The sequence below is a fragment of the Plecotus auritus genome (assembly GCF_963455305.1).
Source record: "Plecotus auritus genome assembly, chromosome: 12".
In the NCBI taxonomy this organism is placed as follows: Eukaryota; Metazoa; Chordata; class Mammalia; order Chiroptera; family Vespertilionidae; genus Plecotus; species Plecotus auritus.
In genome coordinates, this window is record NC_137778.1 from 9,602,849 (window position 1) to 9,630,655 (window position 27,807).

Sequence of the window (27,807 nt, forward strand, 5' to 3'; positions counted from 1 at the left end):
GCGGCAATGAGTGGGAGGTGGAGGGGTAAGAGATCAATCAAAGAACTTGTATGCTTATAAGCATAACCAATGTACACAGACAATAGGGGAGAGGGTGAAGGCCGGGGACATATGTAATACTTTCAACAATAAAGAATTTTTAGAAAAGGGGGAAAAAAGAAAAAGAAAATCAAGGTAGGATCTTCCTGAGAATAAGCTCTTCCCGGGAATGAGCATCTGCTTCCAGGAGCCCTGGGTAGGTGTGATCATTGTAGTTAGCATTTTATTTTAAGTGGCCACAATGCTAAGCAGACAGTTTGAATCCCAGAGGTCACTCAGGGAAAGAGGTAGGAAAAGAAATCACGAGTTCCTTCATTCGTTCATTCACTCCTTCATTCGTTCAGTTTTCGTTTATGGCGCCCCCAGAGTCTTACATCTTTACTCACAAGCAGATTGAAAACAGGCGCTCCTGCAGCAGCTCCTGGCCTAACACTAACCACCATTTGTTGAGCACCTACTATGAGCTAAACGTGATACATACATAACTAGAAGTCTTCGAGTTAGCATTATTGTCCCCATTGTACGTGAGACAGTGAAGGCTCCGAGAGGTCAGGTGGCATGCCGGAGCCACACAACCACGGCAAAGAGAGTCAGACCCAAACCCAGGGGTCCGGACCCCAAAGCTCAGCCTGTGCTTGAAATTATTGTTGTTAATACTCATCCCAGGATATTTTTTCCATTTATTTTTAGAGGGATAGAAGGGAGGAGAGGGAGAGAGCAAGTGAGAGAGGAGAGAGAGAAACATCCATGTGAGGGAGTTACATGATTGGTTGCCTCCCAAACACACCCGACTGGGGTTGGGGATGGCACCTACAACCCAGGTATGCACCCTTGACTGGGAATCGAACCCGAGACCCTTCGGTGCACAGGCCAACGCTCTGACCACTGAGCCATGCTGGCTAGGGCTGTGTTTGAAAATTTTAAATTGGAATATGTGAGTCATAAAAAGAATATGTGGAGCATTTATCCAAGATGCAAAGTGTGGTAATGAAAGGAATATCTGTGGCCCCACATCCCAACTGGAGGAATAGGGCATTCCCAGCATGGCCCAGTCACCTGCGTGTCTGCTCACCTATTGCATCCCCACCGCCCCCCCACTGTTTACATTTGGGGTGCACCATTCCCTCACTTGTATGATTTTTGTTGTTTCACTGCCTGCATTGCGATAAACACGTGTGAAGGGAAACTGCTTCGTTTTCTTGCTTTGGAAGTTTACATACATGGTATATAGTATGTCTTCCATGTGCTTCTGAGATGCACCCAGCCGAGGTATGTGGCTTTAGTTTATTCATGTCCGCTGCTGTCAAATCCCACTTGACTTTACCACATTTTATTTGTCGAATTTCCTGAAGAAGGACGTCCGGGTCACTTCCAGTTTTGTTTTTCTTCTGCTCTTACACACGATGCTACTGAGAAAAGTTTTGGTCGGGCCCCCTGGGGCACACCAGCAAGGACTGCGTATGTTTAGGGGTGAAAGGCAGGGTCATAGGGCCTGCATGTGGCGCCTTTTCCTCAACGGGCAAGAAGCAGTTGTGCCTGTTTACCTTGAAGCTCTCCGATGGAGGCGGTTCTTTTCGGGATCAGCGTTGGGCTTAGGAAAGGGGCTGAGCGTTGACTCACCGGTTAGCCCTGAGAATCACCGTGGGAAGCACCTACCCCTCGGTGTGGTGACTCACATGGCAATGCGCAGAGCAGTGCACACGCTCGATGGTTTATCTGCACAGCTGAGCTCTGGGATCGGAAACACCCAGCTGCTGACTGACATCCCAGGTCACAGCTCCTCCTCCAGCCCACAGAAAAGTCGAGGTGATCTTGCCCAGGCGGGAGACTTGGCGTCTTGGCCAGAGCATGTGGGCCTGGGGCAATCTTAGGTGCGTGTCCTCCTGCGGCCGAATCCACAGTGACCAGCCTTGGATTCAAGGCCAGAGGCAGCGAGGTCCTGGCTGGCGTTCTGCCTCTCCCCCTGCTTCCTCCTCCTCCTCCTTCTTCCACCAGTATTTATTTTCCTTCTTTTAAGTGATGGATTTTGTAATACATTCAAAGAGTTTAAAATTCAAAGTATAAGTTATATAAGGAAAGAGTCCTGCCCCCATTCCTGACATGCATTTGCCCAGTCCCCACTCTGAAAGGCAACCACGCTTTTATGTTATTTGATTTTTCCATCACCATTTATCACCTCTGTGCCCTCTTCCACCTGCACCACCTATCCCCCCCTACCCCGCAATCATCACACTGTTGTCCATGAGTTCTCTCTCTCATTTTCTTTTTTGCTCAGTCCCTCCATTTTCCCCTCCAACCCCCACCAGAGCTTTGTGTCTGCTCTCTGTCTATGAGTCTGTCTCTATTTTGCTTGGTAATTCGGTTTGTCCATTAGATTCCACATATGAGTGAAATCATATGGTACTTGTCTTCCTCTGACTGGCTTATTTCATTTAGCATCATGTTCTCCAGCTCCATCCATGCTGTCACACAGGGTAAGATTTTCTTCCTTTTTACGGCCGACTAGTGTTCCACTGTGTAAGTGTATCACAGCTGTTTTATCCGCTCACCCACTGATGGACACTGTGCTGCCTCCAAATCTTGGCTATTGTAAATAATGCTGCAGTGAACATAAGGGTGCATATATTCTTCTGAATTAGTGTTTTGAGTTTCTTCAGATAAATTCCTAGAAGTGGAATCACTGAGAGGGCAACCACTTTTATTTATTTCTAATGCAAACTTCTAGAGTTTTCTTTATGTAGCAATGAATGTGAGGGAAAGCCTTTTATTATAGAAAAGATAGTACATTATACACAGGGTTCTGCTACTGCCTTTTCACATAACAGTGCCTCTCAGACATCTACCTATTCCATGTCATTGCATAGAACATTTCATCATTCTTCTTTTATAAAACAGCTGTGGAGAATTCTGTTATATTCCACAATATTTATTTATCATCTACTATGCACCAGCCTCTGTGCTGAGTATTGGGTTAAAATGAATCGAAAGAGACCCTGCCTTCATGGAGACTAGCCTCGGGACAAACAGACAAACAATTATGATAAAGTATTGCAAGTGCTCTTCCTTCCAAAAAACATGTATTGAGTGCCAACTACTGTCAGGCGTTGCTCTGAGCACAGGGGAGACGATGGTGAAGAAAATCAATGAAAATCCCTGTTCCGTGGCACCGAGTTGACGGGGCTGAGGGGCACACGGTGGGGCCCCTCACCTGATCTGCGCGTCAGGGAAGCCTGATAACTAACAGCTAAGGTGGGATTAATCAGGTGGAGGGCCAGAGAGGGGACAGAGGTCCACTGCTGGCCACAGCAGGGGGTGAGAGGACACCAGCTTCCTGGGGAACTGAGGGAGTTCCCACATCTGTAGCAGGAGGAGGTTGTGGCCAGAGCTGAGGCCTGAAGCATGGTGATGGCCTGTGGACCACAAGAAGGATTTATGCTGGTGGACGTCGCTGGGATGGGTGCCGGGCAGAATGCTGGGGAAGGTGAGAGGGCAGGCAGGAGGCCCGCGGGGAGGCAGTGTGGTAGGTGTGCTGCTCACCTGGCCCCAGGAGCAGAGCAGAGAGGAGGCTGTGGATGGAGAGGGTGCTGAGGTGTGGACAGGACCCGGGGAGCTGTGAGGGCAGGGAGAGGAGCCTCAGTCTTCTCCTCGGAAAGATAAGGCTCATGCCCTCCTCGCGGGCTGTGCTGGGGACTCACTGGAACAAGGAAGGCTCTCGGAAGTGCTCCTGTCCCACCCCGGCCCTCAGCACCCCTTTGCCCACCTTTTGTTCTCCAAGCCTATGAGCGCATTTATAATTTTTGGTACTTTAACAAGGGAAATCTACTGTCACCTTCTATGTCCCTACTCCTCTTACCACCACACACACGTACAACACACTACATGCACCACCCCCACAAACACACCCCACACTATACACACCCCCAGACTCCCACAAACACATCACACACATACACAAACACCTGCTCACAAACACACCACACATACTACATACAACCCCCACACAAACACAGCACATACTCTACATACCCCCACATACTACACACCAACTACCTCCACACACCCCACACACTACACCCCCTGACACAAACACTGAACATGCTGTACACACACATCCATACTACACACCATACTACCTATCCTCCCACTACACACACTACACACACCTCACACACAAACACACCCCACACTATACACACACAAACTGCACACACAAACACCCTATACCTCACAGACACGCACAGAGGCCTGGTGCAGGCCAACACCGACTGCGTGAACCACGCTTCCCACTTAGCCTGGTCCTCTTCCTCCCCAGACCCCAGACCACACATCCTAGAGGCAGCGTGAGGCACACACACACACCACAGGCGTGTCCTCATGTCAGTCCTCTGTCCCAGCTTTCTGGGTGGTGCTGCCTGCATGGCTGTTCTGTGGCCCTACTGGACTGTGCACTCCTAGCAACACAATGGCTTTGAGGTGCTGGCCACGTGCCTGCCTCTGCTGGGAGCTGCCCGGGGCTGGTGGGCGGGTGGCAAGGGAGCCTCAAACAGCAGAAAAAGTCAGCATTTTCCCAACCCCCCTGGGCATGTGGCACCCAGCCTGGCCAACCCAGGTTTATTTGGTGATTGGATTTGGTTTTGTTTTTTCCTCAAGCCTCAAGGGCGTGTACCATGCAGAACCGGCCTGGATTGTCTTTATTATTTACTAGAGGTCCAGAGCACGGATTCATGCACCAGTGGGGTCCCTCGGCTTGGCCTGTGGGGATAGGGCTGAAACCGGCTTTCCAACATCCCCCGAGGGGTCCCAGATTGCGAGAGGGCAGTTCTCGGGTGACGCACCCTGGAATCGGGCTCCCTCCTCTCTAGTTCTGGGTGCATCACCCAAGAACTGCAGCTGCCAAGTCACCGCAGCTCGGCAGCTCCTGCGTTGAGCGTCAGCCCCCCGGTGGTCAGTGCACATCATAGCTACCGATCAGCTGGTTGAACGGTTGGCTGGTTGGCTGGTTGCTTAGACATATATATATATTAGTGGCCAGGTGCACAAAATTCATGCACGAGGGGAGGGGGTGTCCCTCAGCCTGGCCTGCACCCTCTCCAATCTGGGATCCCTCTCACAATCCAGAACCACTGGCTCCTAAGCACTCACTTGCCTGCCTGATGCCCCTAATTGCTCTCCTGCCTGCCTGATGGCCCTATCTGCTCTCCCCTCCTGGCCTGATCCCCCTAACTGCCTATCTGCTCTACCCTCCTGGCCTAAACCCCCTAACTGCCTATGTGCTCTCCCTTCCTCTCCGCACCTTCAGACCCTGGCACAGGAGTGCTGAGAGCTCTCCGCTGAGGCCCCGCCCCCATCCTGATGCCCCACTCTGGGCCCGGCAGTGCCACGGGCCTGCGCACGCCTCCAAGGGTGGGGGGTGGGGGACTGCCCCTTGCAGCAGCCTCATGTCCCGGTGGCACAAGTCCCCGCCCCCATCACCGCCCACCAGCTCCTGTGCTGTGACACCGTTAGGACCAATTAGCATATTCCCTCTTTATTATATGGATAGATTAGCTCCTGGAGCTGCCCCTCCGAGCAGGGCACTCTGGTGGGCACCAGAGCAGCCTGGGTCAGAGCAGTCTTGCTCACCTGGGTCCTCTTCTCCGAAGGGAAGGTGATGAAGGGGCCCAGGAAATGCTGCCCCACCCCGTTCAGGCTCAAGTGGGCTGAACTCGGCAGGAGTCCCCACATGCTGCCTCTGTCTACCCCCTTGAGGGCCAATCTCAGACCCAGAGGTGGGGATGGAGTGGGAGTGGGAGCAGTCTGCAGTCTGTCAGCTCAGCTCCCTCTGCCTTATGGATTGGTCAGCGTGCCCTCTAGTCATAAGAGGAGGGATGCTGTGGGCCCTCCGACCTCCATTCCCCCCTTCCCCCCACGTGGAACATTCTATCTGTGGTTTGGGCCTGGGGTGGAATCTCCACGTGGCTCTTGCAAAGATAGATTCTAATCTATAAGCTCCGGGGCGTCTGCAGCCCACGTGGGCTGGCCAGAGCTCTATCATCCTGGAGGCAGGAAAACATGGCCACTCACTCCCGACGGCTTTATGGGGTGTGCAGCCTGCACCCAGAAGGCCCCTGTGCTTGGCTTAATGATACACTGTTGCTGTCTTGAAATCCTTAATAACTTTTGAATAAGGAACCAGCATTGTCATTGGGCACTGGGTCCCGCCAGTTACATAGCTGGTCCTACTTACTTTCTGTTGTCTTCCCTTGAGTAGCTTTTGAATTTTGAACTATGGAGACTTATCTTTTCCATTTCATAACTAAACCTCACCAAGGCTAAAAACAGAGGACACCTTTATTATTTATTGTATACATCCAGAAATGGTCCACATGGCCGTCGTGGTGCCTGGCTGCTGCGCACACTCCCGCACTCCATACCTCCTGCCCACAGCCCCTCCGACTCCCAGGAGAGCCGAGTGGGGTGCAGAATGCCAGCCCGGGACAGACACGGACACAGCTGGGCTCCAGGCCGCTGGCCCCCATGCCGGGTCCATGCTACTGCCTGGGACAAGCCAGTTTTTACTCCACAGCTGGGGAGGGGAAAAGGGGTTCCTGAATCCCAACCTGACCGCCCCCACCCCCTACCTCTTCAGGGTCAGGGGACACTGAAAAGTCATAGACTAAGGTCGCCACCTCTGCTTGCAGCGCAGGAAGGATACTTCTGTGTAGACAGGAGACTTCTGTGGCCATGAGGTCATCTTGGCCACCCCCTTGGAGTGAGCCCTGTCTACTCTCTGGAGCCAGAAGAAAGATTATGGCCTTAGACTCTGTAGGGACAGAAAATCCATGAGCTCTCGAGGCCCCTCATTTTAACATTTGTCACTGATGTGGGTTTCTTGCTTGAATCACCGATGTTGCAGTTTTGCCCACTTCTTACTAAGCTTAGGAAACTGGGGTTCTCTTGCCCCACGAATCTTGAAGCGCTGACCTACCCAGAGCCTGCTCTTCAAGCGACCCCTTTCCGCTCAGCCTGAACGAGAGAGCACTGCTGCCCTCTGGTGGCCAGTCAGCAGAGGCGCAAGGAACCACCCAGGAGGCGGGGCTCCCTTCGCTGGCCCAGGGACAGCAGCTGTGAGTGCTCAGGTAAATGAATGTCCTTCCACTGTTCCTAGCACACAGCAAGCTCATCCTCACCTGGGGCCTTGGCCCTTGCTGCACTCTCTCCGGAATGTTCTCCTTCCAGATCTCAGGTGGCAGCCCCTTTCTCATTCTCTGGCCCACAGGCCAAATGTTACCTCCTCAGGAAAGTCCTCCTGGACCATTTCTCTGTGTAAATTCTCTATTGCCCCTCGCCCTACGGGGTCCTTGTAAGTTTCCGGTGTCACTGGATCTCCGTGCATCAAAGGTAACAGAGAGTCAAAACGACTTGTTGAAAGAATAAATAAATGCGTGTCAACAAGAGTAACTGCGATTTAGGCAGAGCTCTGGTCCTCAAAACCATACTCTGATGTGGGTGGGGCACATGCTACCCCATTTCACAGATGAATAGGCTGAGGCTCAGAGAGACTTATGGGAGTTGCCTGAGCATCCAACAAGGGGGAATGAGCCCATTCCTGGTGGCTTTTCCTGGGCTCTTCACTCCTATATTCTTGAGGGGACAGAGGGTGTCCTGGGACTGGACAGCTGTGCCGCGGAATGAGGCGGGCCCCTACGTGAAGTCCAGACCGTCACTTCCTGGCCCTGACTACTGAGGGAGGCTGAGTCGCACCCTTGTTCAGAGCTGAGCGGTGGCCCTTTGGGTGGTGGTGGCATGGGAGTCCACAGGGCTCCCAGACAGCGGCCCGTCTGTCTGCAGAGATGAGTGTCTGGAGCAGGAGCACGTTGGGGAGGCAGCGGGCAGGAAAGCTGAGCCAGCGAGGAAATGGTGCCGCCTCCAGGCCAGGATTTCACGGTGACATTCAGTCGCATCAGGACTCCCAGGACCCAGCCCTGTGCTCACTTCTCTCAGCTCAGCCCGAGGGAGGGGCTGCCCTCTGATTCTGGGCCCAGCACACACACAAGGGGCCCAGGGCTCTGCCACAGCGCCTGGGCCGAGCCGGGGAGGGCGATGCAGCGGTTGGAGGCCGGGATGACCAGGCCAGGGCTCGCTGAGTCTCTGGTGTCCAGAGAGGGAGGCTGGGAGGTCAGCAGCATCTTCTCCTGGTCTGGTCCTCTGGCGAGAGCTTGATGGAGTCTGTGAGGTAATTCTCTGTGTTCCGATACTGGGGAGGGAGGAGAGGAGTCAGGGTTCACCTCTGAGCGGCCGCAAGCACCACTTGCCCTGTCTCCTGGCGGCTGATGCTGCTGGCTTTCTGTTCCCTCCCTCGGGGCTGCTGGGAAACGGAGGCCCAGCGTGGAGGCCCTGGTCTCCTTGCCCCCTTCCTTCCTCACCTCCTCCCGGGTCTCCCAGGAGCCCAGAGCGGTTGGGTGGCTGGTCAGGGACCAGGAGTCCTGACCTCTAAGCAGGTCCCCTAACTTCCCATTCTCTGCAGGGGCAACTGAGGTGACGTCTGACCTCAGCAGAGATGATGACAGCCTACGCCTCGTTTCTGCCGAGACCTCTCCCTACGAACATCCCTACACCCCAACCTTCTCTCACCACGGCCACCTCCCACCCTCCCCACCCTCTGTCAATCCCACCCTTCCCTGTCCAGGGAGGCTCCGGACACAGACTCATGGCCTGTCTGCCCACCTCCCAACTCTCCTGTCCCAACACGGCCCAGAGAAAGCCCCTCCCCCTGCTGGCCACTGCTCACGTGGGACTCACCCACCTGGCTCAGGAGCGAGGGTGTGTGTGTGTCGGGGGGGGGGTCTTCCTAGGACATGGTTCCACATGCAAAGAGGTTCCTTCTTAAAGACACCCCATCCCCACTGCGCCGCTGCTCTCAGTCACCGCGTCCCTCCCACAGCTGGTGGGCGTGTGCTCGAGGGCGGGATGGGCGCACTCACCCTGTGTGCAGCTGTGGCCCTGAGAAGGGTGGGCAGAGCCTCTGGAGTGGCAGGTGACACTGTGCCTGGTGGTGTGTCCCCAGGGACAACTTCGAGGACCCTGATTTTCTCTCCTCCATGGCTCACGGGCTCTGGCTGGGTGCCCAGCTGGTGAACGTCAACCAAACCCTGATGCCCTTGACCTGGACCCCAGGAGGTGGTGTCAGGCCCACCTGCTGCACCCTGGTGATGGTGACCCCCAAGACACATGAGGAGATCCCCTGATGCCCTGTCACTCGCTGTCACCCCCAGACTGAGTAGTAATTTAGCCTGGTGGCACACGGCCAGGGCCCTGGCCTGGGATCGGCCCTTCTTCACACAGTGTGTTTCATGGGGAGTCCCCATGTCTCACTCCTCCTAGATAGGGCCCCAGGGCAGCCACCCATAGTCACCCATGGATGCTGGGCCTTGAGTATCCCTCAACAAATTCTTTTGAGTTATTAGAATTTTATTTGTAATATATGTAATATATATGCCTGTTAAATCGCATATATATAATGTAAAGGCAGGATTAGGGTTGGGGGTGGGAGGAAGTCTCTTTGATGGAAAGCCTGTCCCCCTGGAGATGAGAGAGGTCCCCACACCTCAGATGAATCTCAGTCTCCCCTCTCCTCGGGAAGATCTGAGCCCGCTCCGGACAGACCTGACCCGGGTGCCCAGCTGTCCCCCTGTGGGAGCTCAGTCCTCCTGTGAGGTGCCTGAGGAGTGACACGGCCCGAGTGGCCTGGGGCTGGGGCTCCAACGGGCCACTGCTGTGTGCAGGGCCCACTCACTCCACTGAGCTAATGGTAGCCAAAACCCTGACGTCTCTGGACCTCACAGTGAGGCCAGGTCTAGCCAGCTGCAGAGCCCCGCTCCTCACCCCCAGGTGGGGCTCCCCTCCCTCTCCCAGCAGCACCCCTCACACCTCCCTCTGCAAATACTCCGGGCCAGTGTGAACCAGCACACAGCTTCCCTGGAAAGGAGGGGAGAGGTCCTTGGAGAAAATGTCGTAGAAAATTCTCCTTTGACCTTAAAACATAGATTTTCAAACTCCAGTTTCACCTTAAAAATCCATGGGAGTTTTACATTCTATGCCCTAGTAGACACCAGGACCTCCTGGTTCGTAGGCCGGTGCTCAACCACTGAGCCACACCAGCCGGGCTCTATCCATCTTTTTGATTGGAAAATACCAGCAACTCCTGCAGGTTTGATATTCTACTTAGACAAATACTTGGCACCATAGGGCTTCTCTCCCACCAAGGAGGATTGAACTAATCACATCTCAAAACTCTTACTAATTAGAGTCTCCAGGGGTGGGGTACAGGACGGCATTTTTTTTCTTTTTTTAGAAACTCCACAAATGACTTTGATATCAGCCAGATGGAGGGGCCGCCGGCTATACACTCTACAGTGGCTTTGTGCCTCTGGCATCCTGTGGTCCCAGAGCTGGAGTCCTATTGAGCCCATTCAGCAACTCATTAAGTTGCTGAGCAATCCTGCCCGCCCACATCCCTACCCGTGTCCAACATGTTCTTTTCTGGAAGCTCCCAAGTTCCCCCATCCTAGGGGGCCACACGGCCAAGTGCGGCCTCCACAGCCACTCACCCTGGACAGAGCTCGGCTGGCCAGCATCTCGAAGGCTTGTACCACGTTGATGTCATTCTTGGCACTGACTTCAAAGTAGGGAATATTCTTCTCTTTACACCAGTCCTGGGCTACCTCCTGTGGCACCTGAATGGACGGAAGAAAGGATCACTGTTTCTGTAGCATCATCCCCACCATCCCTACCTCCATTCCCATTTATTGAGAAACTTCCAAGTGCCTGTAACTTTACACATGCTATTTCTTAACATAAATGTGAGATGGCTATTGTTAGCTTCATTTTCCAGATGAGGAAACTGAGGACTAGAGAATAAAAGAATTTGCCCCGAGCGTTGGGGCTGAGCAGGATTTGAACACAGGCCTGGCCGAACTAGAGCCCCGTGCGCTGTGCTGCCTTCCGAAGGCCTACACGAGGGGCGTCTTCCTGCCATTGGCTCCTTCTCCAGTCCCTTCAAAAGGAGATGGACCTGACGGACACTGGGCAGGGACGGAGGACTCTCTTCCCATGAGCTGGCTGACCCAGGAGGCCTGTTGCTGGGCAGAGACTCAGGTCCCTGCTAACCCTGTTTTCCAGGGTAGAGTCCTAGGAACAGTTGATAAGCTCCTACTATGGGCCAGGCACTGTGTTAGATATCTTGTCATATTAACTCGTTTAATTCTCAATAACCCTGTGAGACGGGTCTTTTTAGCTCTACTTTAGAGATAAGAACACTGAGCCCTAGCCAGTTTGACTCAGTAGATGGAACGTTGACCTGCGGACTGAAAGGTCCTGGGTTCGATTTCGGTCAGGGGAACATGCCCAGGTTATGGGCTTGATCCCCAGGAGGGGGTGTGCAGGAGGCAGCCAGTCAATGATTCTCTCTCATCATTGATGTTTCTATCTCTCCCTCTCCCTTCCTCTCTGAAATCAATAAAAACATATTTTAAAAATAGAGATAAGAACACTGAGGCTCAGAGAGGTTCAGCGACTTGCCTCAGATCATACAGCTGAGAAAGGCTGGGTTCGGATGGAGCCCCAGCGCAGTGCTCCCATGACATCTGAGCCGCCCTATGCAGGTTTTTTGAGTTCAGGGTCAGGGCCTTTTCAGCTCTTGGCCTGGTGCGTGAGCCACGCAGGGCAGTGAATGAGTACAGCACTGCCCACATGCCAATGGCCGGTCCCACTTAGAGGGTCTGGGTTGGAAAAGTTTCTGACAGCATTGCAGGTGACTTTCAAGGACATTGGTACCACTGCGTTTCATGCCTAATGCTTTCGGGAAGGAGGAAATGGCCATCTATTGAACATCCGCTACACCTGGGACTTTATAACCATTGTTTCACCTTATTTAAGGCAGCCAGGTTTTTCTCATGGAGAGAGGGCCTTGTGCCCGCTCCCAGAGCACAGAGCAGCAAGGGGAGATGGGAGACTGCCCCCAGCAGGTTGTCTCCCTTGCTCCTGCAGGTTCTGGGAATTTATCTTACTGAGATGAAAGGTACCATTGCTGTTCCTTTCTCTTCGGTCTTTGCTTTTCTGGTCTCAGGAGTGGCCTCAGGGCCCAGGGCTCATGGCTCTCTTTCACATGCCTCTCCTGTCCCCCCAGCATTGCCCTGGCATTGTGAGGTTTGCTACCTCTCACTGCGGGGTGGAGACTGGGGTCAGCCAAGCAGCCTGCCCTTCGGGGAGCCCAGATGACTCCTCTATCTCCCAGGCCCAGGCTCTGCCAGCCCCCCAGCTGCTGCTGAACTTGAGCAGAGCAGGGAGAAACCCCAGGCCTTGCTCTTGGGCTCTGATTGACATGATCCTCCTGCCTTTGGGAATAGAGGTCCCAGGATTGGCCACGAACAGTCATGCGCCGATCTGTGGAGCATAGATGCCCACAAACCGGTGAGTCACCAAGAAGCCTCACAGCTCGGGGAAAATCCGGAACTGTATTTGGGGGAAGAAGCAGGGATGGCCGGGCTACCGGTTACTATTGTCCTCACGAGTAACATGCAAATAAATACTCATTAGAAATTAACATGTTATACCTGGATGGCATTTTAGTAACGCAAAGGGCTTTGTATCTTTTAAAAAATGTTTTATTGATTTTCATTTTTAGAGAGAGAGGACGGGAGAGGGATAGAGAGAAACATCAGCCATCGGCTGCCTCCTGCACACCCCCTACTGGGGATCAAGCAGAAACCCAGACATGTGCCCTCACCCTGGGAATCGAATCAGTGACCTCCTGGTTCATGGGCTGCTGTTTAACCACTAAGCCACACTGGCTGGGCCAGGCTTTGTGTCTTTTAAAGTCCTTGAGGGCGCCCTAACCCAGTGGTCGGCGAACTCATTAGTTAACAGAGCCAAATATCAACAGTACAACGATTGAAATTTCTTTTGAGAGCCGAAAACCGACTTCTGCACATGGGCCACAAAGTTTCTTTTTTTTTTTTTTTAAATATATTTTATTGATTCTTTACAGAGAGGAAGGGAGAGGGATAGAGAGCTAGAAACATCGATGAGAGAGAAACATCGATCAGCCGCCTCCTGCACACCCCCTACTGGGGACGTGACTGCAACCAAGGTACATGCCCTTGACTGGAATCGAACCTGGGACCCTTCAGTCCGCAGGCCGATGCTCTATCCACTGAGCCAAACCGGTTTCGGCCGGGCCACAAAGTTTCAATCGCACTGTACGTGCGCACTTGCACATGGTATTTTGTGGAAGAGCCACACTCAAGGGGCCAAAGAGCCGCATGTGGCTCGCGAGCCGCAGTTTGCTGACCACTGCCCTAACCGGTTTGGCTCAGTGGATAGAGCATCGGCCTGCGAACTGAAAGGTCCCAGGTTTGATTCCAGTCAAGGGCATGTACCTTGATTGTGGGCACATCCCCAGTAGGGGGTGTGCAGGAGGCAGCTGATCGATGTTTCTGACTCTCTATCCCTCTCCCTTCCTCTCTATAAAAAAATCAATAAAATATATTTAAAAAAATAAAAAAAAATGAAGTCCTTGAGGGCAAGGACTGCACTTTCCCTTCTGATTGCTCCTTCCTTGTTTATCTCTCACCCCTGCCCCGCCCACCAGCCCTCCAGCCCCACCAGGTGATGGGTATTTTCCTGGGCCCATCACTGGCACTCAGGAGTTGCAGTAGAAATTGAAGGGAGGTGCAATGAAGTCACGTGCCTCTGCCTCTCCAGGAGGCAGGGGGAGTCTTTCTCTTTAGTGGCACAAGAGGCAGAAGCCAGGATTGGTGCCCAAGGTCACGCAGGGACAGTGCTAGGAAGACAAGTCCACAACTCTAGCTGGCTGATTTCAGCTGCCCCTTCTCTCTTGCTGGACAGTGATGGGACTGTGGCAGGTATTTTATTTCTTAAACATATATTTTTTTTATATTTTATTGATTTTTTTACAGAGAGGAAGGGAGAGGGATAGAGAGCTAGAAACATCAATGGGAGAGAAACATCGATCAGCTGCCTCCTGCACACCTCCCACTGGGGATGTGCCCGCAACCAAGGTACATGCCCTTGACCGGAATCGAACCCGGGACCCTTCAGTCCGCAGGCCGACACTCTACCCACTGAGCCAAACCGGTTTCGGCTTATTTCATTCTCTCCACTCTTTCTCTGTTCTGTTTACATGCAATGATTAAATACACAGCTCCAAAATAGCAGTGGGGATTATGTTGCAAATGAACATTCTTTTTCTATTCCTAGCGCCTCTCCATTGAACCTCCGAAAGCTGGCCTGGGAAGAAAGCTACCAGACACTACTTCTTACTTTCCTCTTCCAAGTCCAGCTGCAGTTTCATGATTTTTAAAACTGTCCTGTCTTTTATTTATAAAATAATGGCTATTTATAACTTAGGCTCTGACTGTGGAAATAAACTCAGGGTGTGATACTTGGGGATAGGAGAAGTATGAAAGTTTTAGAAATGTTACTGCTATTAATTTTGCTTCTGACTGACACTATACTACTAATATTTTACTTCTCCTCTTCACCCAAGGATCTGTTTTTATTGATTTTAGAGAGAGAGGAAGGAAGAGGGAGAAACAGAGGGGAAAGGGGCGGGGGAGGAGAGAGAGAGAGAGAGAGAGGGAAACATTGATCGGTTGCCTCCCATACGTGCCCCAATTGGGGACTGAACCCCAAACTGTGCCCTGACCAGGAGTGGAACCTACGGCCCTTCAGTGCCTGGGATGGCACTCCAGCCAACGAGCCACACCGACCAGGGCTCCTGTTACAATTTTGATGGGTCCTCAGAGGCCAAAAGTTTGACAAAATTAGTCCAGTTTATGTAATTTTATTTGTGACACTTTCCCATTTCATATACATTTTAAATAATCAACTATATGTGTTAAAATTAGTGTGTCAACTACATCTTAAACTGCTACCAAAAATAAATAATATTTTCAGAAAACATAATCCCAACATTATGCCTCAGTGGAAAGTCAGGAAGTGCCTACCTGGACCTAAAGAATCCACAAGCTAGTGAAGAAATTCCTTGTAGCATAGATGCTAGCAGAGCTATTCTTCTAAACAACCTAACATTTTTCCCTCTAGTACCTTCTGTAGAAAGAGTAGGGATTTGAAAAAATCTAGGCCACTAATTTCTTTAAAATCATTCTGCCAACATGTATTTTTTATTGTGGTAAAATATACATAAAATTTTCCATTTCAATGACATTTAAGTACGCAGTTCAAGGACATTGAGTTCATTCATGTTGTTGTGCAACCGTCACCTCCATCCATCTCCAGAACTTTTCCTTCATCTCAAATCTTAGCGACAGGGTTTTAAATATCTATTTTCTTTTTACTGAGTAGGAGACACTCCCATGTCTATCCAGCCTGTGCCTTGGAGCTAATAAGGAGGATAAGCCTCGCTTCCATTTATTAAGCTTGCCACATGCTTTATAGGCATCATTTCCTTTAATCCTCAAACAACCTCATGAACTCTGTGTCTGGCCCCCATTTCACAGATGAAGAAGCTGGAACGGGCTAACCACATGTCCCAGAGATGGGGTGGGGCTTGCCCGGGGCTTTACTGCTTCTTTCAAGCCTTCATCTTCCTCTCTCGGTAGATCAAAGCTCATGCCCCCATCCAAGCTTGGACTGTACTCCCTCCACCCTTTCAAGGCATCGCCTGTACTTCCCATCCTGCCAGTACCCCGTCACTCATTGAGCTCTGCAGTCTGGCGAGGCTTCCTCTCCACCTCACCCTGTAGCCTCCACCCATCACAATAGCTTCCAATTTCTTCCCTCTCAACAGACTTCACCTTCTTTCTTCTTCTTTCCAGGGCCCAACCCCGGACCTCTGTAAATAACACTAAATACAGTCTTCCACTCTGTGGCCACAACCTGCGTCCCTTTCTCGCCCCCCTCCCGTGCTCATTCCTTCTGCCCTACTCCTCCGCCTCTGCTGGCCCAGCCCACTGGCCCTTCCATCCACTTCTTGCTGCTCTTCTTTCCTTCATAGTTTCCAGTGCCCTCACAGCCCTGTGCTTCAGCTACTCTTGTCTGGAGAAACCTTAGTCCCAGGTCCCTTGTTCCTGGCTCTTCCCCCACACAGGGCCCTTGAAGAAAAACACAACACAGACTCCACCTCAATCTCCTGGTGTCCTCCTTCTGCTAAGCCCTGAGTGTCACCCATCAGTTCTCGTCTTTGTCCCCAATTAGCTTCTTCACCTGTTTCTCTCCAGGTGACTGGTGAAGATTCACCATTGTTTTTCAGACTCCTATTTGGTTTTATCTAAGATGGTGCCTCTTATTTCACCGAGGAAAAAATCAGACTCTCAGTCTTGAATTCCCTCAACCCCCAACCCTACAATCTATAGGTATATGAAGCAGGATGTTAATTAAAGTGGAAGTTTTGGGGGAGGCACTACAATTTGATAGATGACTTATATAAGGTGGGCTGGGAGACAGACTGCCCCCTGACCTTGTATATTTCCAAAGTACATGACCAAGAATCCATGATTCCAAACCCCATACCATGGATACTAAGAGATTGAAAAGGGGGAGTAGAAAGGATTTCTCTGGAGAAAGTTGTGGGTGCACCCCCAAAAGACAGAGAATAGGCAAAGCCTCACCTCCACCCCAAAAAGGGCTTCAAGGAGGCCACTTGGAAAGCTTAACATTCAACCCCTGGAGTTTGGTAGCTACCGTGGATTTGTGTCTGACATGCATCTGAGGGATCCAAAGCAAAAGGTAACAGGGCAGAGCATCTTTTACAAATCAAGTCTACCTCTAGTCTCTTCTCATTAGTAGGCAATGGTGATAAGAGCTCTACTCAATGCCACTGCAGTAAACACCTACACAGAGTGGGGTCAACTGCAGCCATGGAACAGACACGCCATCCAGTGGTTAGCCAGATGATCCAGAATATGCTTAAGCTAATTTATTTTTAAAAATATTTTTATTGATTTCAGAGAGGAACAGAGAGGGAGAGAGAGATAGAAACATCAACGATGAGAAAGAATCATTGATCAGCTGCCTCCTGCACGCCCCCTACTGGAGATAGAGCCCACAATTCGGGCATGTGCCCTGACTGGGAATCAAACCATTGACGTCCAGGTTCATAGGTCCATGCTCAACCACTAAGCCACGCTAGCCAGGCTATGCTTAAGCTAATTTAAAAATATATACTACTTTCACAGAAAATTTGTAAATTCAAGTATTTATAACTGCAGACCCCCTACCTGGCCCTGGGTAGAAATACTGTTCTACAGGTTAATTCAAATTCTATCTGCCTACTTCTGATGCCTTAATTCTTCCACTCCCTGTCTCTAGACAAAACTGTCTTTCTCAGCTCATATCATGCTATTTCTTGCCTTTGCTCATGTTGTTTTATCAACCTGGAAGCCATCTACCATAGGAAGGCCCTTCTAGATTTTGGCCTTAGTAAATGCACTTTCACTGTGGTCTCCACATTTCCAAGGTCTATCACTATCATTGTATTTACCATATTGTATCATAGTTACCTTTTAAAGTGTCTCCATCCACTACTAGACTGCGAAATTTTAAAGCAAGGACTGTGTATGATTCAGCTCCGTATGTGTGGGATCTAACACAGTGTCTGGCCTATAGTCGGTGCTCACACAATGTTGGGTGAATGAATGAGTCAACAATTGAATGGTACCTGCCGGTCTGCCAGATCGATCTTGTTCCCCAGCGCCACCATGGGGTAGGACTGCTCCATTGGAATGATTTTGGCCAAAACATCACCCCGCCAGGTATTCAGAGCTTCAAAGGACTCCAGGTCAGTGACATCAAAAGCCAGGATGCAGCCATCAGAGCCTTTGTAGAATGTGGACACCATGGAGCGGAATCGTTCCTGTCCACCCGTGTCCCAGATCTGGAGGAAAAAGCAGCCATCCCACGGGGCTGTGATGAGTGGCTGGAGGTTTGGCCTAACTGGACACATCAAAGCTTCCGTTTCTGGGTAGGGAGCAGGCAGCCCTGGCACAGGTTCATGTGGTATTTTGACCCTGTCACCCTTCTACACTACAGTATCTTGGCACTCACATTTAGCATCCATGAGTACTTTCATATCTGAGCTTTTGTTTTTCCCTGGGCCATCAGAAAAGATAATGTTATTCTCACCTGATAGATTTGGACCTTGGGAATGATTTGCCAAGGACACTCGCCAAATTTTCCAGGGACCTAAGACTAGAAGTAAGACTCCCAACTCCTGTATTCGAGCTCATCCTTCTAGATCAGAGATCAGCAAAAAGTTTTTTTCTGTAAAGGGTATCAAAGTAAAAATCTTAGGCTTTGCAGACCATACTGTCTGTTGCAACTACTCATCTCTGCTGCTCTAGTGTGAAAGCAGCCATAGACCATTAGTAATTAAGTGGACATGGCTGTGTGCCAATAAAACTTTATTTGCAAAACCAGCTGGTGGACCAGATTTGGTCCATTAGCTGAAGTTTGCTGATGTCAGCTTTAAACCATTCTAGCTCCTAGTACACATTACTGTGAGTGGCTGTCCAGAGAATGTGGGGTAATTTTCAGTTATGAATGTTGAAGAGGGAAAGGGAGGGCCGCTCACCTGTAGCTTCAAAGTTGTGTCATTCAGGATGATAATCTTGGAGAGGATACTGGCCCCTAGCGTGGTCTGATAATCCTCAAAAAAGGTCTTGTGCACATATTGGTGGAGGAGGGAGGTCTTTCCTACACTGAGGAAAAACCCCAGACACATGTGAACACACACATTCATACCATTCTCAAAATCTTACCAAGCTCCTCTCGCCACCGTCTCTTCCCAAGATTCTGAATTTCTAACATTTGTGGTCCAAGGATCAAACACTTTGAGTAGCAAGGCACTAGGGAATGGTTTCTAGAACTAGGAACCAGACAAAGTGAACAGAGAAGTTGAAGAGAGCTGGGTGCCTGAAAGAAAAGGTCAGGTCTTTCCTGTAGGTGGCAGGAGGTGGGAAGGCAGATAGGTGCTAAGTGGCTTGTTATCACAGAGCTTGGACCAGAAACCAGGTAGCCTGATTCCCAGACTCTTTCTCCTACTGAGCTCCCTTCCTTGGGTGGGATGTCCTCCTTAGTGCCACTTTGAATCAGAAAGGTACCCATGGGAGATGGAAACACAGTCAGGAGGTCTCACTACCCTTGGCTAGGGGCCTGTATCCCAACCTTAGACCCCAAGTGGGGCTTGGCTTCACTTACCCCAGGGCTCCCACGATGATGAGTTTCAAATCCACCTTCTTCCGGGGATTCATGGAGGGGCTTCAGAGCCTGCAGGGAAACAGAAGTCACCCACATGCTGGCCGAGTCCCCTGTGGCTGTTGTCACTGAGGCTGGCCTCTACTTTCTTCTTTTAGGTGTGCAGGTCAACTGCCCTGGGCCGAGGACTTGGGTGAGGTTGACAGGTGGATGACTCAGCAACCCGTACACACCCTCCTCTTCACTTCCTCTGGGGTCTTCCCCAAGGCTGGGAGGGTGGAGACCCCACAGGACAGTTGCATCTCTCACCTTTCAGCTCTATCAACTCTGATCTAGGAGGCAGCCTGGAGTGCCATGAAGGCGGAGGCGATTGAACAGAGGCCTCACAGACAGTTAAGCCTGTAGCCAGGGATGGAGGGCAGTATGGGAAGAGGAGATGGGGACAGGACAAGGGGTCCATTGTCAGGACTACCCAAGAGGCTTTGGATGAAAGAGTGCCCCTCCCCCAGCCCGAGGTGTTGCCGCAATTGCAGAATCAAAGGCTCTTCTTTGAGGCAGCTGGTGGGGTTGTAATTGGTACATGTTTCTGGAAAGCTACTTGGCAGCAAGTAGTGAGAGTCTTAAACATGTTCCTGCCCTCCACTTACTAGGAATTTGTCTAAGGAAATAATCCGAATGCAGACAAAGACTTTTGTTCAAGAATGTTCTTCAGAGGATTATTCATAAACATCCAACAATAAAAAAGTGGTTAAATAAATCATGGCACACAATGAGATAGGGACAGAAATAGAATATTGGAAACCAGCTATAATTGTAAGAAATATTAATCATGCTCGGTTAACCGTGATTGTTTTGTCTGTTTAAAGAAGGCACGTTCTAACCTGGCTGGGAGTTGTACAGGGGACCTGGGAGCTCGCCTGGAAATGCGACCCATCCTCCCTCTCCGTCTGGGAGCTGCCTATTGACATGGAAAGATGAACAACCTTGTTGCAGAAACCAGAGCTGCCAGCCCTTTGAAGACCCCCAGCCTTTGCATACCCGCAGGCCTTTGCATACCCCCAGCCTGCAGTACCTGTAAACTGCCCATTTGGCATACCCTTTTGCCTACTTTCCCATGTAATCTTCATCCTTCTACCCAATATAAGCAGCTGGCTTATGGTAGGGGGCAGAGCAGATGTTTGTGGATGACCTGCTGCTCTCCCATACTGCTGGCAGTACTGGAATAAATGCTCACATATGATTCAACCCTGTCTCTGCTGAATTGGCTCAAATAGTGACAGGTAGCCTAGACCCATTGATTGTCCAGTTATTAAAATGACATTTTGAGCTTATTATAATAATGTGGGAAAGTGGTGCCCTAAGATCCAAGTGCAAAACAGAAGACACTAAACTGTACATGCAATACCACTCCAAATATTAAAATGAGTTCCTACTTGCATAGCAAAAGTTCTGGAAAAAGATATATAAAAACTTAAGTATTTAATTCTGAGTGGTGGGAAATTATATGATTTTAATTTTGTTCTGTGTGCTTTTCAGTATGTTCCAATTTCTTTACAATAAACATGTCAAACATGTATTGTTCCTATTAGAGAAAAGTACTTGTGTGTGTGTTATATATATAAAATTATATATATATATATATATATGTTTAATCACTTTATTTAACAAGATAAAGCAAAACTGTTGCAGGGGATTGTGCTTAACTGGCTCGCTGGTTCTACCCTTAAATGCACATGTACATACACACTATTCCCAAATCCTGGGTCTTTGGTCCTTGATGAGCTGGGCATATGAGTAAACCTTAATATGACTCTGCCTGGCTGAAGTGTCAAAAGTTGGCTAGCCTGAGTTTCCCGTGGTACCTGGAAAAGCTCTAGATTGGATGTCCCAAGGCATTGGATGTTCTAGTTCTCACTTTGCCACTGTGTGACCTTGGACCAGTTATTTCCCCTCTCCGACTCTTGGCTTTCCAACTAGAGAATGAGCCACTTGGGCCCCAAAGACTTGAGGTCCCTTCTGTTAGGTCTGATGAAATAATTGAATCGATACCCCCACCCCTGGGAACTGAGCTTTAGACCACTTCACAACCGACATTCCCTTTTGCTTAGACCACATTCCACTTGCTAAGACCATTATCTTCCCCCTCCAGACTCACCCAGAAAATTCTCTGCCCTGAAAAAGCCTGCCTAGAATCCTTTAAAACCTCTGATTTCCCATCCCTGGATGCTGATGCCATTTTGGGGCTCGGCCCATCTGGTTTTCCAAATGACCTAATAAATTCATAATTCTTTACCCTCTTCGGCCTTGTGTGTACCTTCTTCCACGACCCTAACACCTCTGGTTGAAAAATGCGTTATCTACTGGAGTCGTAATTCACTAGACCCCAAGAGCCTTGCCTGGGCATTCCTAGTTAGTGCAGTTAAAATAGAAAACTCTTAGAGGCCTAGGATTATTAGTGTCTCTCCATGCGCCATGCCATTGCCCAAAGGTAAATTGAGGCTTTGCTCAGAGCTGTTTGTCCCAGGAGCCAGAGTTGATGGCACTGGACCTTCTACCCAAAAGAGCTGGGTTGGCGTGGTGGCCAATAGGTCTTCTTGGTGGTTCATGCATTCACTCAATAAGTGCATACACACCTACTGTGTGCAGAGCCCTGCACTGGACTCTGAAGGAGCACAAAGATGAAGCAAACAGGCTCCCCAACCTCCCACCAGTGAGTCATCAGAGGAGAAAGGACCGAGCAGTTACACCAGAAAGTGTCTAGTGCCCCAACAGAGGCACAGAGAAAGTGCTGTGGGAATTCAGTGAGGAGAGAAGCCGCAATTGAACTGGCCCTGAGGAAATGAAACGTGTGGTTGGAGGCTGATATTTCAGGGGGAGGGAATGACCCTCTGGAAGGGAATGATCTGGGAGCAGCTGAGTGGAGAAGGTGGATGATCTGCTTCAGGGAAGGATGAGGGGAAAGGTATGGAGAGAGGAAAGCCTGGAGGGATTCAGACGGGTCATGAAAGACCAAGGATCCTGTCTGCATCCATCCATCCATCCATCCATCCATCCATCCATCCAACATTTCCCATGCTCCAGAAATTGGGAGGAAGAGAATTCAAGGCATTCACTGGGGCTGGCGTTTTGTAATGGGTGTCACTGCCCACAAAGAAACCAGCCAAGGGAGAAGTGGCTCAGAAGTTCCTGATAGACAGGCCTCTGAGCATCAGTTGCCACTCTGGAAGGGAAGTGGGAGTGATTGTGACCTCTTTCCTAAAGGCTTTGGTGCAACGTGCTAACAGCTTCAAAGCCAATACTGTGCTTTAGAAAGGGAGTCAGAGTGAAAGGAAGGCAGAGGGAAGTGGAAAAGAAATCTGCGAGATGCTCTGCATCCTCTGTGTGGCTTAAGGAATCCTCCCCAAAGCCCTATGAGATGCTTACAGCTGAGGCTCAAAGAAGCCACACACCCTGCCACTTGGTGCCCCTGTCAGAGGCCGGAGGGCTGGGTGGTGTGGGCTTGACCCTGGGCAGCACAGCTGTGTGCATATGAGCTGGTGTGCATACGAAGGGAAAACTATGTGGTATGTACAACAGAGGTTCAAAATCCAGTATGTGGGAAGCAGTCTACAGATAATCAAAGACAACATACAACATAAAAGTGGGCAAAGAACATAGACTAACCCAGTAGAAACCTTATGAATGATTAGCAGTAAGCTTTGAAAAGATAACTCAGCCTTACTAATTTTTAAGGACATGCAAATTTTAAAATATCACTTTATCCCCCCCACTGGAGTGGCAAAAAGTAAAAAGATTAATGATACTATTTAGTGTTGGCAAGTGTGTAGTGTTAACACTCTTGTATATTGTTGATAGAGTATGAATTGTCACAGTCTTTCTTGGAGGGCAATTTGACAAGATCAGAACTTAATATGTGCATATTTAGGTTCTAATTCTAGGAATCTATCCTATAGAAATACACATACTGTATACTCAAACACACATTTGTACAAAGATGATTGCAGAAAAGCATTGTTGTAACCTAACTGTCCATCAATAAGACACTCTCTATATAAATTAGAATCCATTCATACTCTGCATGAGAGTGAGGTAATGAAAGATGTGATGACAATTTAAGTAAAAAAAAAACATTTTGGCTTGGCCAGTGTGACTCAGTGGTTGAGCATCGACTTGTGAACCAGGAGGTCACAGTTCGATTCTGTGGTCAGGGCACAGACCTGGGTTGCAGGCTCGATCCCCAGTTGAGTGTGTGCAGGAGGCAGCCAACCAATGATTCTCTCTCATCATTGATGTTTCTATCTCTCTCTCCCTTCTTCTCTGAAATTAAAAAAATATATATTTTTTTAAATAAAAGAACATTTTGTATAGTATGATCCCAATTGTATAAAAACAAAAAACTACTTTATATATATGATTATATGTTTAATATTATATTTATGCTTGTCTTGTACATACACAGATAGACACACTAAATGACTACTAGGAGGTGGGGAAAGATAGATTAGAAGCTAGAGCTATTGTTTTATTTTCTACTAGTGACCCAGTGCATGGATTCGTGTACATTGAAAGGAAATTAATTAGAAGGTGGCCAGCGGGGCAGGACTGGGCGAGATGGGCCAGACACACCCTGGAGCCAACCTCCCAGGGTCCCTTTCCAGCCAGAGGCACCTGGGGTGGTGCCGGGGCTTGAAGGATATCTGCGGAGTGAGTGGAGTCTCTCTGGCAGGTGGGGTCCCTTGGCCTGGCCTGAGGGGATTGGGCCAAAACCGGCTCTCCAACATCCCCCGAGGGGTCCTGGAGTGCGAGAGGGCACTCTGCAAAGTTGCTGTCGTATAGGGTGTGGAACACAAATGCAAGTGTGCAGTAAACCAGATTCGGGCCGACAGTGCCCCAGCAACAACATAACCCATGGCCGAAGGTGGAATCAAGTGGCCCTCTGAGGAATCAGGCTCCCTCCTCTCTGGTTTCAGGGTGCATCACCCAAGAACCACCACTGCCAAGTCACTGCAGCTCAGCAGCTCCTGCATTGAGCGTCTGCCCCCTGGTGGTCAATGCGCATCGTACCTACTGGCCGGTCAGCCGGTTGCTTAGCCTTTTATATATATAGCTGTCTTATATTAAAATTTGTTACACAATCCTAAGTTGTTGTAATTAAAAAATGTCAAATAAAGACATTTCTTTAAATGGAGCACAGGGGTGGATGGCAGTCCAAAGTCAGACCAGTATAAGTGTGACTTCCTGGCAGTACAAATCATTCCGTGCCTGCGCAGGAGAGAGAGGCTGCCTAGGCCCACCGAGTGATCATGAGTTCTGCAATCAAGAGTGCTCAACCCACTGCTATATATACCTTGGGTTACTTAACCGTGGTGAGTCTGTTCCCTCGTGAGTAAAACGGACATCACTCATGCCTGTGCTTATTCTGCAGGGTGGCATGTGTCATGTTCTCATAGCAGATCTGGTTCCCCAAATTGGGGATGACTCAGATAAATGGTTAACAACTGGGGTGCGAGGAGGAGGCAGATTTGCTGTGCCTGCCACTTTCTATGGTGTAAATATTCCCACCATGGCTTGTTTCAAACTCTCAGTGGAGCCTGCTCCAGCACTCTATCGGAAGGGCATCTAGTCCGATCTCCCACCCAGTGTTTGGGCCATCTCTCCGCACTCATGGAAGGATGGGCCAGACTGCCTCCTCAGAGCGTCTTCCCCAGTGAAGGTGCATTCTTCCTGGGCACACAAGATGCTTCCTCCCAGGCCAGCCCTTCTGAGGTGTAAAGTCTTCTCTTTGAGTTTTACTTGAATATTTTCTCCTCCAGATCCTTGTAACTCACCTCAGCCTTGACTCTGAGCTCCCCTCACCCCACCTCCACCCATATCCCCTGCCCCTGATGTGCCTTTAAAGTGTGCTGCCACTGCAGACCCCACCGCCACTCCCACCCCCTCAGCAGTTTGCTGAGACTGCTATTTAAATAGCCTGGTCCTTGGGCCCAGGATAACTGGCAGCAGCAAGAGGGTGACCAGGACTGTGTCAGTGGCAAGGAAGGGCAGCTTGAGGGTACACACTGGCTGGGCTCACCAAGGAGGCATGCACAGATTCCAAATGGTGACTTCCCATGCCCTCTGTTCTCTCCCGTGTCTGGAGTTTGGCAAAAAGGTGTCCTTGTAAGCCTCCTCCTCCCCATTCAGATGACTCAGTTGTTTCAAACCCGGGCATCCTCCTACGGGCCAGACTGAGTCAGCACCCTCATTGTTAAATGACACTGAGAAGCAGGGTTGGAATGCAGGCGCTGCCTCAGTCAGCCCAGGTCCACACACAGCAGAACCTCAGGCCGCTGCTCTCCACTGCAAGTGACTAACTCGTTTCCCCCGGGCCTGGCAGCACTTCTCAGCCCGAAGCCCTGCTCCTGCCCATCTGCCAAAAGTGAGTGTAGCTCAGTCCCTGGGGAGTGAGGAAGACTGATTTGAACACACACACACACACACACACACACACACACACACACACACACCACACCACTTAAATATAAAAACCCTAGGTCAGGGGTCCTCAAACTTTTTAAACAGGGGGCCAGTTCACTGTCCCTCAGACCGTTGGAGGGCCGGACTATAGTTTAAAAAAAAACAACTATGAACAAATTCCTATGTGCACTGCGGGCCCGGGACGAGTTGGCTGCTAAGCAGGACAGGCAGCGGCACCTGGCGGGCCGGATAAATGTCCTCGGCGGGCCGCATGTGGCCCGCGGGCCATAGTTTGATGACGCCTGCCCTAGGTCTTGGGGCCAGTTGTCCAAGAACTCTTGGGCCTGCTGTGCTCTTACATTCCCACTGCCCTTCTCTTCTTATCCCCCTGGCGCCAACCAGGACTCACTCTTCTGCCCTCTTTGTGTTGAGTGGGGTGCCATTTCTGCTGACAGGGAGCAGGGATGAGGGAGACCAGTGAGCCAGGGGAGATGAGAATTCTGAAACAAGCAAGTCTCCCCACTCCCCTGGACTTCCTTTCACCAATTTCAGTGCCTGCCCTCCCGCTCCCGTGCCTTGGAAAAGGCCAAATGTATCCACTTAAAATGTAATGGGATTTACAATCTTGGGAGTAAAGTTTGTCTTTGAGAAGAGGCTATCTAGGGAGCAAAAGGCTTCCTTGATTCTCAGGAAGGCTTACGACTGCCTTATCCACCTAAATCCTAGCAGGTCTAGACCTGCTCCCTCCGGGAAGGGCACCAACAGTTCTGGTTTCAGGAGGCTCGGCACTCCTGTTATTTAAGTTCTTTGGGAGTATGAGTGCCATCTCCCGAAGTAGACTGGCCATGCCCAGAGGGCAAGACAGTGCCTCACACCTCTCTGAATTCCTCCAAAGAGGCTGGCCTATGCTGGGAATATTGAGTCTTCAATAAATAATCATCCATCCATTTCTCCATTTCTCCATCCAATTCATTTATCCATCCATCTCCATCTACCCATTCATCTATCCATCCTTCTGTTCATTCATCCATGTATCTCCATTCATCCACCCACTCATCATCCTTTATCTGTTCATCTGTCCAGAACACATGTACGATATGCCTTCTATGCATCAGCACTATGTAAGGTTGGGGATAGAGGCAAATACTGTCTCCATGGGACTTGTGTGGTGGGGGATTGATAGGTAATACCAAATAGATTATTTTTATTAACACATAATGCCTAGCAATTATAGGGCACTCTGCAATTTACAAAATGCCATCATAGCCTAGTGGATTCCTGAGGCAAGCTGAGACTAGAACCCAGGTCTGTCTGACTCTTCATTGGCTTGCCCAGCATTGCAGAGCTGCGCTAAGAGAAATACTTATGATTTAGAACAAGAAGAGCACTTTCTTACTCCAGGGTTTCTCCCTTCCTGATGAGACCCTTTGGATGAAATGGCTGCATCCCAGAAGATACCCCGATGATGTGTCAAGGGGACGCCTGGTGCTGGCGGAACTCAGGCCTCTCTAAAGACTCCGGTTTCTCACTGTTCTTCCTCTGCTTGTGCCAGCAGCTCCATCGGCCTGTGCGGAGGCCCTAGCTGGGCCCCAGTTCCCTGGGCTGGGCAAAGAGTCTTTTCTGCCTGGCTCATTGCCACACCCCAGGAGTTTCTCCTGCGTGAGGGTCGTTGGGCTGCATCTAAGCCCTCAGCTGCCAGATTCTAAGACTCATCCTTCTACCCCCTGTCTCCACTCCTTCCCACCAAAACACAAATACCTCCGGGGGTTGCTGGGACAGATAAAAGAAGCGAAAATAAACCTTCCAAGGCACTTACAGCTGTGGCTGCATGGCATCCGGCCTCTGAGGACAGACAGGAGTTCTCGCTGAATCTGAGGGGTCTCCTCTTAGATCAACAGTCTCAGCCGGGTCAGAGGAAACAGGCTTTAGGAGCAAAAAAGCGTTTGTTGAGACCAAGCCACTTCCTTCTGAGTTTTCCTCCTCTCCCTCTCATGCACAGACTTGGGAAAGTTGCAAAAGAGGCTGGGCCCAGTGACCTCAGCCGTGTGGGTGGAGTGGGTGGAGTGGAATGGCAAAGCTAGGCTTCAGAGCTGCCTG

At 50.2% G+C, this 27,807-nt stretch overlaps 1 protein-coding gene across 1 annotated transcript; it reads right to left on the bottom strand.

Annotated features, from left to right (window-relative positions):
- Window positions 1-6,352: 6,352 nt before the first annotated feature.
- On the bottom strand, window positions 6,353-27,703 carry RAB7B (RAB7B, member RAS oncogene family). The gene is made up of 6 exons (XM_080648804.1): window positions 27,527-27,703; window positions 19,258-19,326; window positions 18,632-18,758; window positions 17,720-17,935; window positions 10,629-10,754; window positions 6,353-8,275 (listed from the first exon to the last, which is right to left on the bottom strand). The coding sequence occupies exons 2-6, from the start codon at window positions 19,308-19,310 to the stop codon at window positions 8,198-8,200; spliced, it is 600 nt and encodes a 199-aa protein (XP_080504930.1). The 5' UTR covers window positions 19,311-19,326; window positions 27,527-27,703; the 3' UTR covers window positions 6,353-8,197.
- Window positions 27,704-27,807: the final 104 nt, after the last annotated feature.